This window comes from Anas platyrhynchos, chromosome 5, assembly GCF_047663525.1.
Source record: "Anas platyrhynchos isolate ZD024472 breed Pekin duck chromosome 5, IASCAAS_PekinDuck_T2T, whole genome shotgun sequence".
Lineage (NCBI taxonomy): Eukaryota > Metazoa > Chordata > Aves > Anseriformes > Anatidae > Anas > Anas platyrhynchos.
Genome location: NC_092591.1, coordinates 28,490,790 through 28,504,834, shown reverse-complemented (window position 1 = coordinate 28,504,834; position 14,045 = coordinate 28,490,790). Strand labels below are relative to the sequence as shown.

Here is a 14,045-nt window from a genome sequence, read left to right as displayed (position 1 = left end):
CTACGGCCACCAGACCAGGTGCTGAGTAAACTGCCCCATGGTCGAAAAACCCAAGATTTCTGCGTAGGCACCAGCCCCGGAGCCACGTGTTTAACAGGTGAGCTTTCGTTGTCCTTGAGGACTGTTGTTACCTTGAGGTTGCCCCTGGAGGCAAATGTTTGATCTTACCCCCTCCATTCTTCTTTCATCCAACCTTTTCTTACTTTAGAAATTACAACTTTGAAAATACCCATATGCTTTCTGATTTGACAGAGACTAATCTTCTTGGACATCAGTTTTTCTAATTTTGTTAGATACCACATATCAGCTTCTTAAAAGGAAGTGTCTGGCATAGAAATGCGCAATAAATAAATAATAGAAGGAAACCCTATCTCGAGCTTTTGATGACAGATCTGTGAAACATAAACAAACATTTGTTAAGCAGTCTGAAAACCATTGCCATGTGCTACACAGTAAAACTCTCGTTGTTTTCTTTGTCCCTAGAATTCTTCAGTGTAATTTTGGCCTCACCGAAAGTTGTTTATCTCAATTGCAGTTTCCCTCCTTTTTTTCTTATCCATTCTATGGCTTCCTAAAAAAAATGTCACGCTATTCCATGAACAATGCTGAAAACAAATACAGGTTCAATGGGAACACACGAGAAATGCTTTAATAAGGCTGTGCCAGATTGAGATAATGCAATGTACTCACAAAAAAGGAAGATATTTAATACTCATCTTCCTCCAAGTCAGTTCATCTAATTCTAATCAAACTAATAAAAAAGTCACATGTGGTATTTCTGACGTTGCTTCATGCTGCTGCCTACATTGTCTTTCCTGCAAATTTAAGATTGGATAAGAATGGATAACTATGAAAATTAACTGATGTAGAAATCACTACCTATTTTGTAGATATGCTACTGTACAGCTGTTATCTCTTCAATGGCAGATGCTTTAACCAAAACCAACCTATTGTGCAACCAACCAGCTCCAGATTATACACGTAAGTATTGGAAATCACCATGGAAAAACTAATCAACACAACTAGACAATTTAGTTTTTTTTTTTTTAAATAAAACTATTATTTAAAAATAAAAATGACAACAAAGGTAAGAACCACATAAGGACTGCAAAGGAGTTGCAATATAAACAACAAACATTCTGAAGTATGAATATTTTGAAGAAATTACCTTTTGCAAAATATATTTAAAAGCTTTGGGGAATGGACCATCATTCACTGCAGGTTAGAATGATCTCACCTAACTTTAAGGATGTAGAAAAGTATCTATTTGCCACTTGGTTTCTTGAAAGGACTGTGTTTTAGGGGTTTCTTGAGTCAATGAGACAGTATAACCAAGACATTTGCTAAGGATAACAATAATCATGAAACAGAAAAACCCCTTCAACTTTGTTTTAATCACTGCAATTCATCTGCCTTCAGAGCTGCAGCTATTTCTGTCTGTCAAGAATATAGTCCCATGTCCTGGAGCTCCACTGTTTGGAGATTAAAACATTAAGAGTCAGAAACAGACTGTCTCAGCCACTGCATGATATCTGACTCAACAAATATTTTGGATATTTTTCTTAAATAGTAATAGGTAGATATTGAAATAGCTATCTATTGAACAAAAATAATATCAAAACCCCATTAAACAGAACACATAGGTACTACGTGGGAAAAAAAGTAGCTGGAAGTCTAGTTAAGTCTTGGCATGACAAGACCTCAAAGCACTCTGGTAAATGGAGGTGTGTAAAGGTAATTTGGATCCCATCAATTTTCCTTGTCCATTTGTATTTACTTCAACGTGGGTTGAGGTGGGGAATGAGATCTGTCCGAGATTCCTGTAGCAAACCACTGGCACAACAAACACAAATAGTTTGCAATTTACCCAGCTGCAGGAGGAATTATGAACATACTTAACCAGGTATGAAATTCAAACTGTAAACTTAGACATAGCAAAGCCAGGCTGGAAAGATATTTTATTTCATAGTAACTCAGCATGCATAGCAAACTATTATATTCTGAAAGCAATGAAAGGAGTTATCAATTTTCCCTATACACTAAACTGTGCAGATCACTGATAAATGATCAAGTTTGATCCTAACTGCAGCTTTGTCCTACAACAGCTTGCACCAACTAGCTTCTCAGACTAGAACTTCAAATTTGACTTAAGTTCGCAAGTTTATAAAGCACTTCAATACGCTGCTTCATTATAAACTTTCCACTAAGACAAACTATCCTGTAGCATGCTCCCCAGATATTTTAATACTGTAACTGTATATCAATCTGAAACTTACATAGATGAAAAAAAAAAACACTTGTTTTTATCATTTACTGAGCAAAGTACTACAGTCTACGGTATGATCTTCCTGTGGATTATTTTCAACATTTACATTTTCCTAAGTAATCATTGCTATGCAACCCTTGTCCTAAAGCATTTAAGAAATATGTTTTTTCACAATCCTATTAGGTTTGATGAATGCCAGCACCGAAGTGCCTTTGCCAGAAAGGGGTGAAGAAGAAGAGCATGCAGATCCATCTGAGGCTGACATCATGTACATTGATAATTAAATTTTATTCTCAATTTGAGTTAAACTTTTTCCACTACTGAATTACTACAGCAATAAAACCCTAATTTCATGAAGGCCTACGACCCAAATCTCAAAGCCTTTGATAGTATCTTCATACCTGATGTCAAACACTGCTGATGGTTAATACTGCTGAGGATTTCTTGGGCATTCTTCAACTTCTTGGCCTTCCTTCCCTCCTGATGTTTCTTGGTCATTTATCCAACACTCCCCTCCACAAATGGCACTACTTCCCCTCCAGGATGACCACCACCTTATTTTCTATATAGCCTGTGTTTTGTTCTCTACGTTGCATACCCTCAATCAAACTTTCATCACCACCAATGTCTACATTTCTGTGTTCTTTTCAAGGGAGTTTCCCTTTTGAAAGGTAATCATTTCCTCGCTAAAACACAACCCGCTTCCTGGGCCAAGAAAGCAAACTTGCATTTACAAGTTGCTTTTGAAGAAAGTTTCCACAGGAAAGAAAGGGCCTGGGATACTGAACTATTACAATGAATCCAGTTCCTAGAGTTCTTATCAGCCTCAAATGATTGTACTTACCATCTTTTCTTCCCAGTCTGGCTTCTGTGGGATGTTCCCTTTCTGACTTCTCCTTAAAGTGCTCCTCACTCATCTACAGAAACTCATTGCATGGTCCTCAGGTCTTCAGTGGCTTGCAGTCAATTTCCAAAGACAAAACAGGTGACCCTCCCACCAGCCCCAAGCAGCCCCTGCTGCTTGATTTTTTTGTTTTAGTGCCAAACTCATCTTCTGTCAGCTCACTGTATGACACCTTGCCCTTGCATCTACAGCCAAGCATTTTTCTGATTTTATTCTACATTTCTCTCTCAAAGCTCAAAAAAAAAAAAAAAAAAAGACAAGAATTTTCCTAGAAACTCAGAATTTGGGCTGTTGGCCATTTTTTTGCATTACTTTAACTAGCATGTACCTTTTAAGCAGACAAATGTTAGCTGGCTTTATTTTAATTTTGTATGGAAAGCTACACAAATAAAATGGATCTCACTACTGTCCTGTAATGGGAGATTTCTTTGGACTAACATAACCATTGTTGGAAGGGGGAAGTAATAGGCTGTGGTCATACTCTGATAAGCTTCAGCTGAACTTAATTTCCTCACGCCTATTGTAACACAGCTCTTATACAACATAAATAAATGCATGGAAACTCTCTCTACTGCCAGGTATCTCAATACAGAGGTGAGAAAAAAAAATCTCAAATCTGATCAAAATGCCTTTCTATTTACAAAGACGCATAGTGGAAATTAATTGTTATGCCTTCATAAAATAGAAATTTATCCAGCTTATTCAGCTGTGCCCCAGACCTTAGCGGTAACATTAACAGTGATGCAATTTTGGTACTGTACTAAACGCTCATCACCCTAGGCAAATGAGAAGTTACAAAACCAGTGGGTGTGTACACTGCTACATTTTTTGTTAGGAAATAATGCTCACTGTACAACCCACAGCACATCATACTCTTCACAGCAGCTTCCCTGCTACTGTTTTTATTGTGACCGGTACATTCATCATCCACTGGAAACCAGTTTCTGTCTGTTTGGAATTTTTGTTATGTCCCATTCACGTGTACTGGAAAAACTGATGTATTTAGCAATGAACCATTAATTAACATGCATCGAATTGGATTCTCACGATCAAATACCATCTTTTAAAATTAAGAAGTGAATTGCAAAAGATGGCACGCTACTCATTTTACATTTTCTTCTTCTGCTAATAAATAATGCATCTATTCAAACACAACCCCCAGATGATTCAGGCCTACCAGTTACTGGCAAGGTGCTGACATCCCACCCAAGGGAAAGAAGTCTCCTCAACCATCCTTTGGAGTCTGAACAAGCGCAGTCTAGCAAGAAAAAAAATAATCACATATTCTGAAGTAGTCATCTTTCATTACGGTTATAAATATTAACATTAGGGCTAGTTAATTTAGAATGCTGGCAAAAGTCAATCTAAAGTGAACTGAATTAGTTTCAAATAATAAAGCCTTTCAAAGCATTTAATCTTTCAGCCTTATTTATAGGAAAACAAACAAACAAAAAAAAACAACCTATCCACTTATTAGCATTATATATGAAAAACTACTACACTTGACATTATGATCTGAATCAGGTGATTCTCTCTATACTCTAAAATCACCAAATTGTTGAAAAACTGAGCTTTAGAATCTAAAATTTAAGAAAATGAGAAAATGTTTATGGAACATTAAGTTTAGAGTAACTTTTTAGATTCTAGATTTTCTAAACAATTCTCAAATAAACACGGTATTTGTTAGAACTCCCCCATTTTCACTAGTATCAGTACGTTTCAAAGAGATGCAGAAGTCAAGCTACAACCAAAAATTTATTGAATACCAAAGAATAAAAAAGTATCCAGTTCTGATACAAATACCCAATTCCCATCAAATCCACACAAAGAAATGTGGAACCAGTGCCACCTGGAAAAGATAAACAGATATACAGGCCAAAAATCATCACACCACATCATACCACTAAGAGGAAAAGATGTTGCCTAACTAACAACTGAAGCTGTCCAGAGTGTGTCTTCACTGGGATGTTTCTAAGCTGTACCTGTCTGCAGGAGACATGGCAGGTTTTTTGTTGTTGTTTTCAATGTACCAATGCAATTAAATACTAAGACCACCTTAAAAATATTTTGTTTGCCAATTGTCACGTGGGCCTCCAAACTCACAAGTGGGCATGCTGTGCTTTCACTCTCAATAGCAATGATGGGTATATTTTCTAAAAAGTTTCCCTCTACAGCACAGACTGGGAGAAATCAAATCTAGTGGAAGACTGGGTTTTATTTTTGTTGTTTAAAAAACTCTACATGACCTGTGTTCCAGGATTCTACAGGATTTGGGAACAGCTTGAAATCTTGGGGGTAAATAAGATGCCTTGCAGCGTTTTAGCTAACAGTTCTTTCATGATAACTTCAGCTCCAGAGCAAACCCCAGGGAGCTGCTCAAGCAAACAAAGCACACTGTTGTTTCTGCTAGGGTGCAATGATCCTGTGCCCACAGACTTCTCACTAAAAAAAAGTCTGTAACACACTTTTGATAGCTTAATTTCTAACAATATAAAATGTCCTGGGTGGCTATGATACAAACTGTTAGACAAAACACCGTAACATGGGTCCCTGACCCAAACAAAAAGATACATCTTATATATACGGGTAGGGAAGAAAAAACAACAAGCATATCCGAAGATGATACAACTTCTTGGATGTTTCCAATTTGTTCCATCATTCAGGACTCTTCCTCTTCCCCTTCATCATCTACTTTGGGTCGGAAATTTTTCCTATTCCTCTTCTTACTGCAATGGAATCCAACTTTTTCTACCAAAGGCTCTTCAGCTGCACCACTAAACCTTGCACTAAGCTTACCTTCTGTCTTCAGGTTCCCCACCATCAGGCACCCCTCCTCCTCTGCTGCCTTTCTACTTCCACCATCTAAGTGCCCCAGCTCAACCTTATCGTCATCCCTCAAGTCATCAGTCTTCAGAGATTTTCCTTTCAGATCTGGTTTTGTGTGTTTCTTATCTCCCTCCCCTGCTGCTATTTTCTTTTCTAGTCCATCAACACCCCTTTTTGCTGGTTTGGTGAATACAATCCTCCCAGCTCCACAGCTGGAGGGATCCTGATTGAAGTATGGGGTATAACTATCTTGGGCAGCTGAGCTTTGTTCCTCTCCTCTTTTCTTCAGACCCTTTAGAAATTCCATAGCCACTGTCCTGTTAGTCTTGTCACTAGACTCTGAAACTCCATCTAGACTGTATTTGGTCCAGCGCTCTGGGTGTGCCACGTAGTCAGGCACTGCTGGAGAGATTTTGGGAGCCTGCACTGGTCTAGCTGACTTTCCAGGGTTTTCTGGAACCACATTACTTGACACAGTAGTTGGAGGTAAAGGACGTTTGAACCTCCCGTCAACAACATTATCTTCAGACATTGAGGGCACAGACAATTTGGCCGCCTCTTCCAGGCAATCAAAAATGCTCTGGCTGCGGAGAGAGAACGTAGAACTCATGCCCCTCAGATGGAATGGCTGGACAGGAGATCTGTGACTGCTGTCTGAAGGGTCAGGGGCGTCCTCTGATCCATAATCCCCATCCTCTACAGGTGGCTCCTCTGGAGATACTGTATTGACTTCTGCTTCATCTAGCCCCAAATCATCAGAATCTGAATCGCTGAGCGACACTGTGTCAGAGGGCAGAGCTCCTTCGTAGTCAGTGGCCCCAGCCACTAAGTCCAGGAAGGGTTCACCGGCATCTTGATCTCCCATCTTGGGGCTATCGCTCCACCGAGGGCTCTGATGGAATGTCTGCAGATATGGTCTGCCAAACACCCAGCGACTTTAATGCCTAGAATACAAAGGATCATGAAAACTCAGCTGTGAAATGAGAATCATATGTATGACTATCATTCTAGGCCGTACAAAATAATTGTTTTTACAATATCGCAAGCTCCGCTCCCTCTTTGGCATTAAGCTCTCATGTTATTACTAGATTCCTGCAATCACATGGTAAACTAGTTTGAGAAATGAATCCCACTGGATTAAGAAAACTAATTGCAGATGCTATGCTTGCACTAGCACACTAGAAACAAGGGGACAGCGCAATGCAGGGTCAGCAAGAGTCGGCTGTTCAGTCAATAAAAAGACACCAAGATCTGTGGCCTGAGTTCCAGTACAGGCTAAATCACTCTGCCACCTGCTCAAAGGAAACTGTGAAGAACCAGGAAGGCCGAAGATCACACCACCAATTGCTAAGCAATGAGAAACAGAGCTGGCAAATACACACCTCGGTTCAGCTCCAAGAAATGCAAATTATGGAAATAGTTCTCATACATTATTAGATTAAGCTGAGCTGCGTAATTAAAGGTTCTTCTCAAACGATGCAGTAAACAGACCTAGGGTCACTCACTTTCTCTTGAGACTGGGCCAGCTTCCCCTCCTGAGGGTCAGTTAAAGCCACCAAAGATCTCAGCACTTCCATCCTAGAAAACAAACATTTCCATCAAGATTCTGGAAATGTAGCTTTAAAATGAGTTTTGAGAATAATTCCTTCTCCCTGAATCATCCAAAGCTGCAGAACCAAGTTCCAAATCCGACACAAACTCAAGCTAGCAGAAAAGCGTGCAAATATTCCTGGATTTTGGCAAAAGAGCAACACAACCTAATAAGGCAGGCAGCGCTGTATTTACTCAGGCTCCACATGCGTGTTGCCAAGCCTTCTTCTACAGAGCAGAAGAGAGGCTTTAAAAAAATAAAACTGAAATTTATAGGTGCAGCAAACAATCAGTAAATGAACTGTGTTAGATAAAGCTGAGAAAATACCGAACTGCTAGTCATGCATTGCAGGCAATAAATACTGCAGGAAAAGAGATGAGGGACACCACGGGGATGTCTTCAAGGAAAGGCCACATTTGCAGTCAGGGATGGCCTGGCACGAAGCGTTAAAACATGGAGAAAGGCCTAAAAAATTTGAGCGCCCGAGCGCTGTGGTCTGTGTGAGGCCTGCCTGCCTCTGCCAGAGGGACTGAAGGGACTAACGGCTGCTTTTGGGCACACGTCCCTCAGCGCAACCCCTACACGCGGAAGAGCCACCTGAAACCCCTTCATCCACCCGTTTGGCTTTACATCAGACCGAACGAGCAGCCAGGACCCCAAGGAGGCGTTAAGAAGTGTAAGTGGCGAACACGGCCGGCTCCAGGGGCAGCTCCCTCCCTCGGGCCGGCACCCCGCGAGGCGAGCAGCGCGCACGCCCTGCACTCACAGGCTCGCTGCGGCGGTGCCACGGCAGCACGGCTCGGGCAGGACGGCGGCTCCCTGCCCGCCAAGCTCCCGGCCGGGCTCCGCCATCCCGGCCTGGCTGCGGGGGGCTGGAAGCGCGCCGCACCCACAGCGCCACACACCCGCCACCGCCTCCTCCTCCTCACAGCGCCGAGCCCGCTCCTCCAAGCCGCGGCTCCGACCCTGGCGCGGGGCGCGCTGGGACATTGAGTCCTTTCGAGCCGCTGCAGCGCTGCAGCCCGCGGAGCCCGGACTACAAATCCCAGCAGACAAAGCGGCGGGAAGCGGGCGGGAGCTTCTCCTCTCGCTCCTTTTGCCTCATGGGAGTTGTAGTCTCCCGTGTTGTCCCCGCTGGGGGGACATTTTGCGAGGAAAAACTTCCCCGCCTCACTCCGCCGGCGCCGCGGCACGCCAGGACTACAGCTCCCAAGGTGCACCGCGCCGGGCGCCGCCCGCCATTTTGTAGTCTGTGAGGAAATGGGGATCCGCTGGCGCCGCACGGGGCCGGCCGTGGGGCATCCCCCTGCCCCGGGGCCGCGGGGGCTGCGAAATGGCGGCCCTGGGCCCGCCGCCCTGCTGCATGGCCCGGGGGCTGCCGCGACAAAGTGTGGAAAAAAACACATCAAACAGAGCCTTTTTTCCTCATCAGAACACTAGGGCTTGGCAACTGTGTGGATTTCAGAGGAAGTGCAGGCTTTTTTTTTTTATTATTTGTATTTTCTAACCAGAAAACCCCAAGTCACTAGGGGCGTAGAACCAGTGCTCAGCCAGGAACAAGTTTCCATTTTCTGTCCCAGAAAACATTTTTTTGTGTGTGCGTCGAGAAGTGGAATTCTGTCTGAAAATGTTTTATTGGTGCTGGCCCCAGCACTGCCTGATTTTTTTCCCCTTCATTCAGCTAGAAGTTTACTTTTACAGTGGAAATATACTTCCCAAGTGGCTTTAATACTTCGCTTGTTTACCCTAAGCTGTACCGCAGCGGCTTGCTGGCCTCATCCCCACCCGTTCCCCGGGCCCCAGTCTCATTCTAGATTGCATGTCCCTGGGACTTCATCATTAAATGGAATTAAATTAATGCCTGAATTAAATAATGACTGCAGAGGGGATGAGCTTCTGGAGCCTCTCACCCCACTCTGAGAGATCAACATGCAAAGTTTTGATTTGCAATAAACAAAGCCCCTCATCTGTGCCATCATTTTGCAGAAAAAAAAAAAAAAAAAATATATATATATATATATATGATTGTGCAACTTCACTTCACCTGATATTGCTGTCCCCCTCCATGTTACCTGTACCTTGTTGCATCTCCGTTTTGTTTGCAGATGGATGTGCTAAAGGTGATGCTGTGTCTGTGTCTGAGACAAGCTCGCCAAATCCCTTTAAGAGGGGCCTCACTGTGAGTCATCCATAATGTAAACTGCAGCCACTTCATTTGCATTGTCAGATTTAAAAGATGTACTTTTGCCTTCTGGAGTGCTGCTAACTACAGTAATTTATGAAATGTAGGCTGCCTTTTGGAATACATTTGGCAGCAATAGCAAGGTTAGCACAAAATGTCTTGTGTCTGCCTGGAGCTGTACTGTTGTTTTAAAACAGCAGCTTTAGAGGTGTTTCCCCATTTAGTGAGCCTTTCCTTAAATGTATATACATATATAGTATAGGCACAGAGGGACAAATAGGTTCCTGGCTGGAGGGAAGATAAGAGGAAAACAGAGTCCTCTGGCAGGTGAGCAGGAACAGATACAAGGAGGGCACTAAGCAGGCACAGGAAGGCGTTGGACAGGGAAGCCAAGCATAAACCGTGGATGAAGGCTACCACTTCTGTGTAATGTAGTCTGGGGTGTTGGGGCGCACCAACAGCAAGACTCTGAGGGTAATGAGGAATAGGCAAGAAAAAGATGTGCAGTAAGTGGTGTCATGCCCTGTTTTTGTAAGGGTGGAGACAAGCAATGTATGACATGGATTTTTTATTTATTTATTTTTTTTGGCCAGGATACTGTTGATGGCCAAGGTTACTTCAGAAGCTGTCTGTACCCTTTTTCTCCTTCCTGTCTTTGCAGAAGGTGAGTATCAGACGCTACAAAGAGCCAGGGATGAGCTGCTTTTTTCTCTGCTGACTGAGAACAAGACTGTTTGCACTGGTGGTTATGCTGGTGTGTTGGGATTTTCGCTATTGCTTGGCGACAGCTGAAATAAAAATAATGAGTCAGACTCTGAAGATGAACAGATGGTAAAGCGTTTCGCCCTCGCCAGTGTGAACTAAGGTGGCTTGAAGAGGGGTGGGGAGGCTGAGATGGAGATCTGAGCAGCAGCACGGGCCATCATCCAAGCAAGCACACCATCCAGTGCGTGGACTCCTCTGCAGAGATGGCCCCATGCCGCTGCAGGAAGCCAGCGCATCCCCCTGTGGGGGAGCTGTGTGTGAAAATGAAAACCATTTTCAGCCCCAGTGCTGGGAGCCTCATGCTCCTGTCTTGCAAATAAATCTGTCATTGGCCTCTATCTGGTAACTGTTTCTGCTGCTCACTGGCAGGCTCTGGCCCCAGCCCATGCACTAAAGGCTTCTGCTGCTTCTGTGCATAGAGACTGGGGTGGGTGTCTGGCAGAGACTGCCTGCCCCTCTCCTTGGGGCTGTAGGAAACTGGCAGGTGATTCCCCAGCAGGCACCACAGGCCAGACAGAGTAATCAGATGCATTTTCTCCATCACATGCACGCAGAATGAGAGTGGAAGTCTGGTGTGGCCATGCTCAGCTGGTGCTGGAGTTCCTGAGGGGAAGTGGGGAAGGAAAGGAGCATTTTCCTGTAGGCAAAAATCAAAAGTAGGGTAGTGAACACCACTCTGCCAGGAGAATGCAGTTGCACCATGCCAGAACGGGTAAAAGCAGAGGGAAGGGAAGCCTATAAATAGCCTCAAAATGCGGTGGAGTGAGTGCTTGAGACTGCTTCTCTCTTTCATAAAACTTTGCTTACCTCTTTTACCTTGCACTTTCCTTTGGTCCTGGCCCACCTGCAGGCAGTTTGGATTTAGTCCAGTGTTCTCTACCCATGTTGATGCTTTATTCCCCCTAAGATTACATAAAACCAATTCCTGTGGAAGGAGTTTTTTTAATGAGGGCAGGTCATGAAGGTCTGTATCAACCTGATTCTTCACAATAACAAAGTTATTGCCTACCTGTAGGGAGATTTGCAACTCTTTTCTGCTAGAGACACTACGTGCATGAGCGGGAAGTGAAGTCCTGCAAAGTTAATGCTTTCTGCAATTATTTCAATTAAAAAAAAAAAAAAAAAAAAGAAACAAATGCAGTTGGGAGCCACTGTTCATTTTGATTTAGCTACAGAATATTTTTACTAAAAAGCCCTTCTCCTAAATCTTAAGTCTTTTTTCTATCATTTGCCACAGCATGCCTGATGCTACCAGCAGAAGAGAAGAGCTGAAAGAGGTCATTTGTAGCAGCTGAGGGCCTTGAAGTAAACCTTTTGGAAAAAAACTCTTAAAACTCTAAAACTCCTCAGACCTTCTGTTAGAACATGGCCTGTAGGAACTCATTAACTGACACTGCATTGTAGCTGACACAGGGCTTTGCATTTAACCCCACTAAACCTTGCTGGAAGGATTCTTACCAGTTGACTCGCAGCCTGCAGGCAGGGTGTTGTACATGAACAGTCTCACTTGGCCTAACACCAACATCTTTTCAGAGCTTAGCAAAGCTGTGTTTGAACATGAGGGAATGCACTAGTGAAACAGGCCAAGAAACACACACAAAAAAAGGAAAAAAAAAATAGGTGTGATTAAACTCTAATTAGAAATGTTACTTGCAACTGCTGGCACTTGAGCTGGTTAATGTAAAGCCAGTGGAGAAACGCCAAGCAATCCACCTTTGCATGCCTGGTTGCAAAGTTACGTGCCCACTTTGTTGTATTTGCAAGTGTGAAATGTGAAATGCATTTTTAGCAGCTGGATGGTGTTTTCTTTTTGCTTCAGTTCCCTGGACTCTCTGAAAGGAAAGCATCGGGCTGCTTGCGTCAGACAAGCTGCCAGAGGTTGGCTGAAGTGTTTGCACCAAGAGCGCATCTTTATACACCCACCATCCTGCTGAGCTCATGCCCTATGCAGGATAGCACAAAGCTCTCCAGGCTGAAACCGAGGAGCGGTCAGACAAAAAAATACACAAATTAACACTGCACCTTTACTTTGGTTCAGTATGTACAGGATTTGGGGATTCTAGCCTGTGCTTATCACTTAATCAAGCACTAGTCACGTAGTTAATTACGTTCGCCTCTCCCCTTCAGCACCTACTGATACGCAGCAAAGGCAACTGTGGTTCAGAGCAGGAATCTGAGCACAGCAACTAGCACATCCTTCATCACTGAGCCAGGCAAGTGGAGCTGGCAGCTGGAGAACCGGGAGGGTGCTTTCCCCTGCAGCAACCTCTGCTGTAAACAGCTCTCCCATGAGAGAGCTGGCTTTTTTTTTTTTTTTTTCTCCCCTGTGGGAGTACAGCAAAACATAGTTAGAGCTTAGACAACATCTAAGTACAGAATGGACATCGGCAATTTATACCTTTGCTGTTAGTCCCAGTTGTCTTAGTAGGAAACAATTAGGCACATTGCTACTTATAACACAATCAGCCCAGAGTAGGCTTAGGAAATAGAGCTGGCCAAAGCAGAAACATTTCCAAAACCTCCCATGAGAAATACTCTAGATTTTTTTTTTTCTAAACACCTAGGGGAGATGGGTGAAAGAGAAGAATTCCACAGGGAAAAGCCCAAATTGGTATAGCTTAGAAAAATTCACACTTTAATTTTTTAATTTGCATAAATTCTTGTTTGAAAAAATAAAAATAAAATCCACGGTAGTATTCCTAGGAAGCTGAAGTTCTTGGCCCTTCAGTCAGCCCTTGCCCCTAAGTCCTTCAATCCTCTGGACAAGAAACATTTTTCCAAAAAAAGCCTAAGCCATGGCTGTTGGTGTAATATGAGAACAACTGGGCAGCAGGCTTTCCACCCACCCTTTCCCCTCGCAGTGGTTTATCTGTGCAGCCTCACATGCTCCTACGCAGGACTGCTGTTCTCCACTCACAACCTGTGTCTTCAATTAACAGCACCTTAAAAGGGCCTGGTTTGCCCATTTCCCTCTCAGCATCTCAGCCCCACCAGCACATACAATTCATCTGGCTCTGAGCATGAGTGTTAATAGTCAAACCTGAGGTGCAAACAAGGTACAGCATTTAGCTGGGGAAGGTTTAAGATTCTAGCTATGCTTCCAGGCTGATGTCCCAAGGCACACAGCCTGGATGCCAAATATGCGCTGTGCTTTGCCAGTTTGTTTCCACTATGGCTTTTCTTACTGTTGAACACTATCCTGAGTCTGACAGTGACTCACATCAGCTTAATCTTAGCTCTGAAGAGGTAAGAATAATTTCATACCCATCTGGAACAACAACACAGCACCACAATCCAAATGTTATAAGGCATGAAGCAAAGAGCATCATATTCATGGGAAACCACCGAGAAGGTCAGCTAAGGACTGCATTCCCTAAAGCAGCCCGAATTCTGCTTTGACACAAGAGAGAGAAAACCCTGCTCCCTTGGAAGACACGTCAGAAATCTGTACGCGATGGAAAGAAACAAGATCTGACAACACATCATTAAAAATCGACTTACAAGGGAAGGT

The 14,045-nt window shown here is 43.4% G+C and overlaps 3 protein-coding genes and 1 long non-coding RNA gene across 7 annotated transcripts in view; 2 read left to right on the top strand and 2 right to left on the bottom strand.

Moving 5' to 3' along the window:
- The window catches only part of TRPM5 (transient receptor potential cation channel subfamily M member 5), a 53,143-nt gene extending 50,196 nt beyond the window's left edge, over positions 1-2,947 (top strand). For both annotated transcript variants that reach the window (XM_005019759.6, XM_013099790.5), the window contains exons 25-26: positions 891-981; positions 2,450-2,947. In XM_005019759.6, coding sequence (XP_005019816.1) covers positions 891-981; positions 2,450-2,550 — 192 coding nt within the window. In that variant the 3' untranslated portion in view covers positions 2,551-2,947. The remainder of the gene's footprint in view (positions 1-890; positions 982-2,449) is intronic.
- The window catches only part of KCNQ1 (potassium voltage-gated channel subfamily Q member 1), a 408,405-nt gene extending 403,648 nt beyond the window's left edge, over positions 1-4,757 (bottom strand). The window contains exon 1 of the mRNA XM_072038533.1: positions 4,348-4,757. Within this exon, the coding sequence (XP_071894634.1) occupies positions 4,348-4,469 (122 nt within the window). The 5' untranslated portion in view covers positions 4,470-4,757. The remainder of the gene's footprint in view (positions 1-4,347) is intronic.
- A 149-nt stretch (positions 4,758-4,906) lies between these two features.
- Positions 4,907-8,558, bottom strand: TSSC4 (tumor suppressing subtransferable candidate 4). 3 transcript variants are annotated; one of them, XM_005019757.5, is made up of 3 exons: positions 8,354-8,558; positions 7,488-7,574; positions 4,907-6,940 (listed from the first exon to the last, which is right to left on the bottom strand). In XM_005019757.5, exon 3 carries the CDS (start codon positions 6,859-6,861, stop codon positions 5,830-5,832), a length of 1,032 nt encoding a protein of 343 aa, XP_005019814.1. In that variant the 5' UTR covers positions 6,862-6,940; positions 7,488-7,574; positions 8,354-8,558; the 3' UTR covers positions 4,907-5,829. The 3 variants fall into 3 exon arrangements, with proteins under 3 accessions (XP_005019814.1, XP_005019813.1, XP_005019815.1); XM_005019756.5 differs by having other exon boundaries at positions 7,502-7,574; XM_005019758.5 differs by lacking the exon at positions 7,488-7,574.
- LOC113843785 (uncharacterized) lies at positions 7,770-13,980 on the top strand. The gene is made up of 3 exons (XR_003497548.3): positions 7,770-8,263; positions 10,363-10,433; positions 12,354-13,980. It is a non-coding gene; the product is annotated as an uncharacterized lncRNA (long non-coding RNA).
- Positions 13,981-14,045: the final 65 nt, after the last annotated feature.

Excerpts from the sequence above, each read along its gene's own strand:
- TSSC4 (XM_005019757.5), bottom strand. The coding sequence starts at position 6,861 with ATGGGAGATCAAGATGCCGGTGAACCCTTCCTGGACTTAGTGGCTGGG.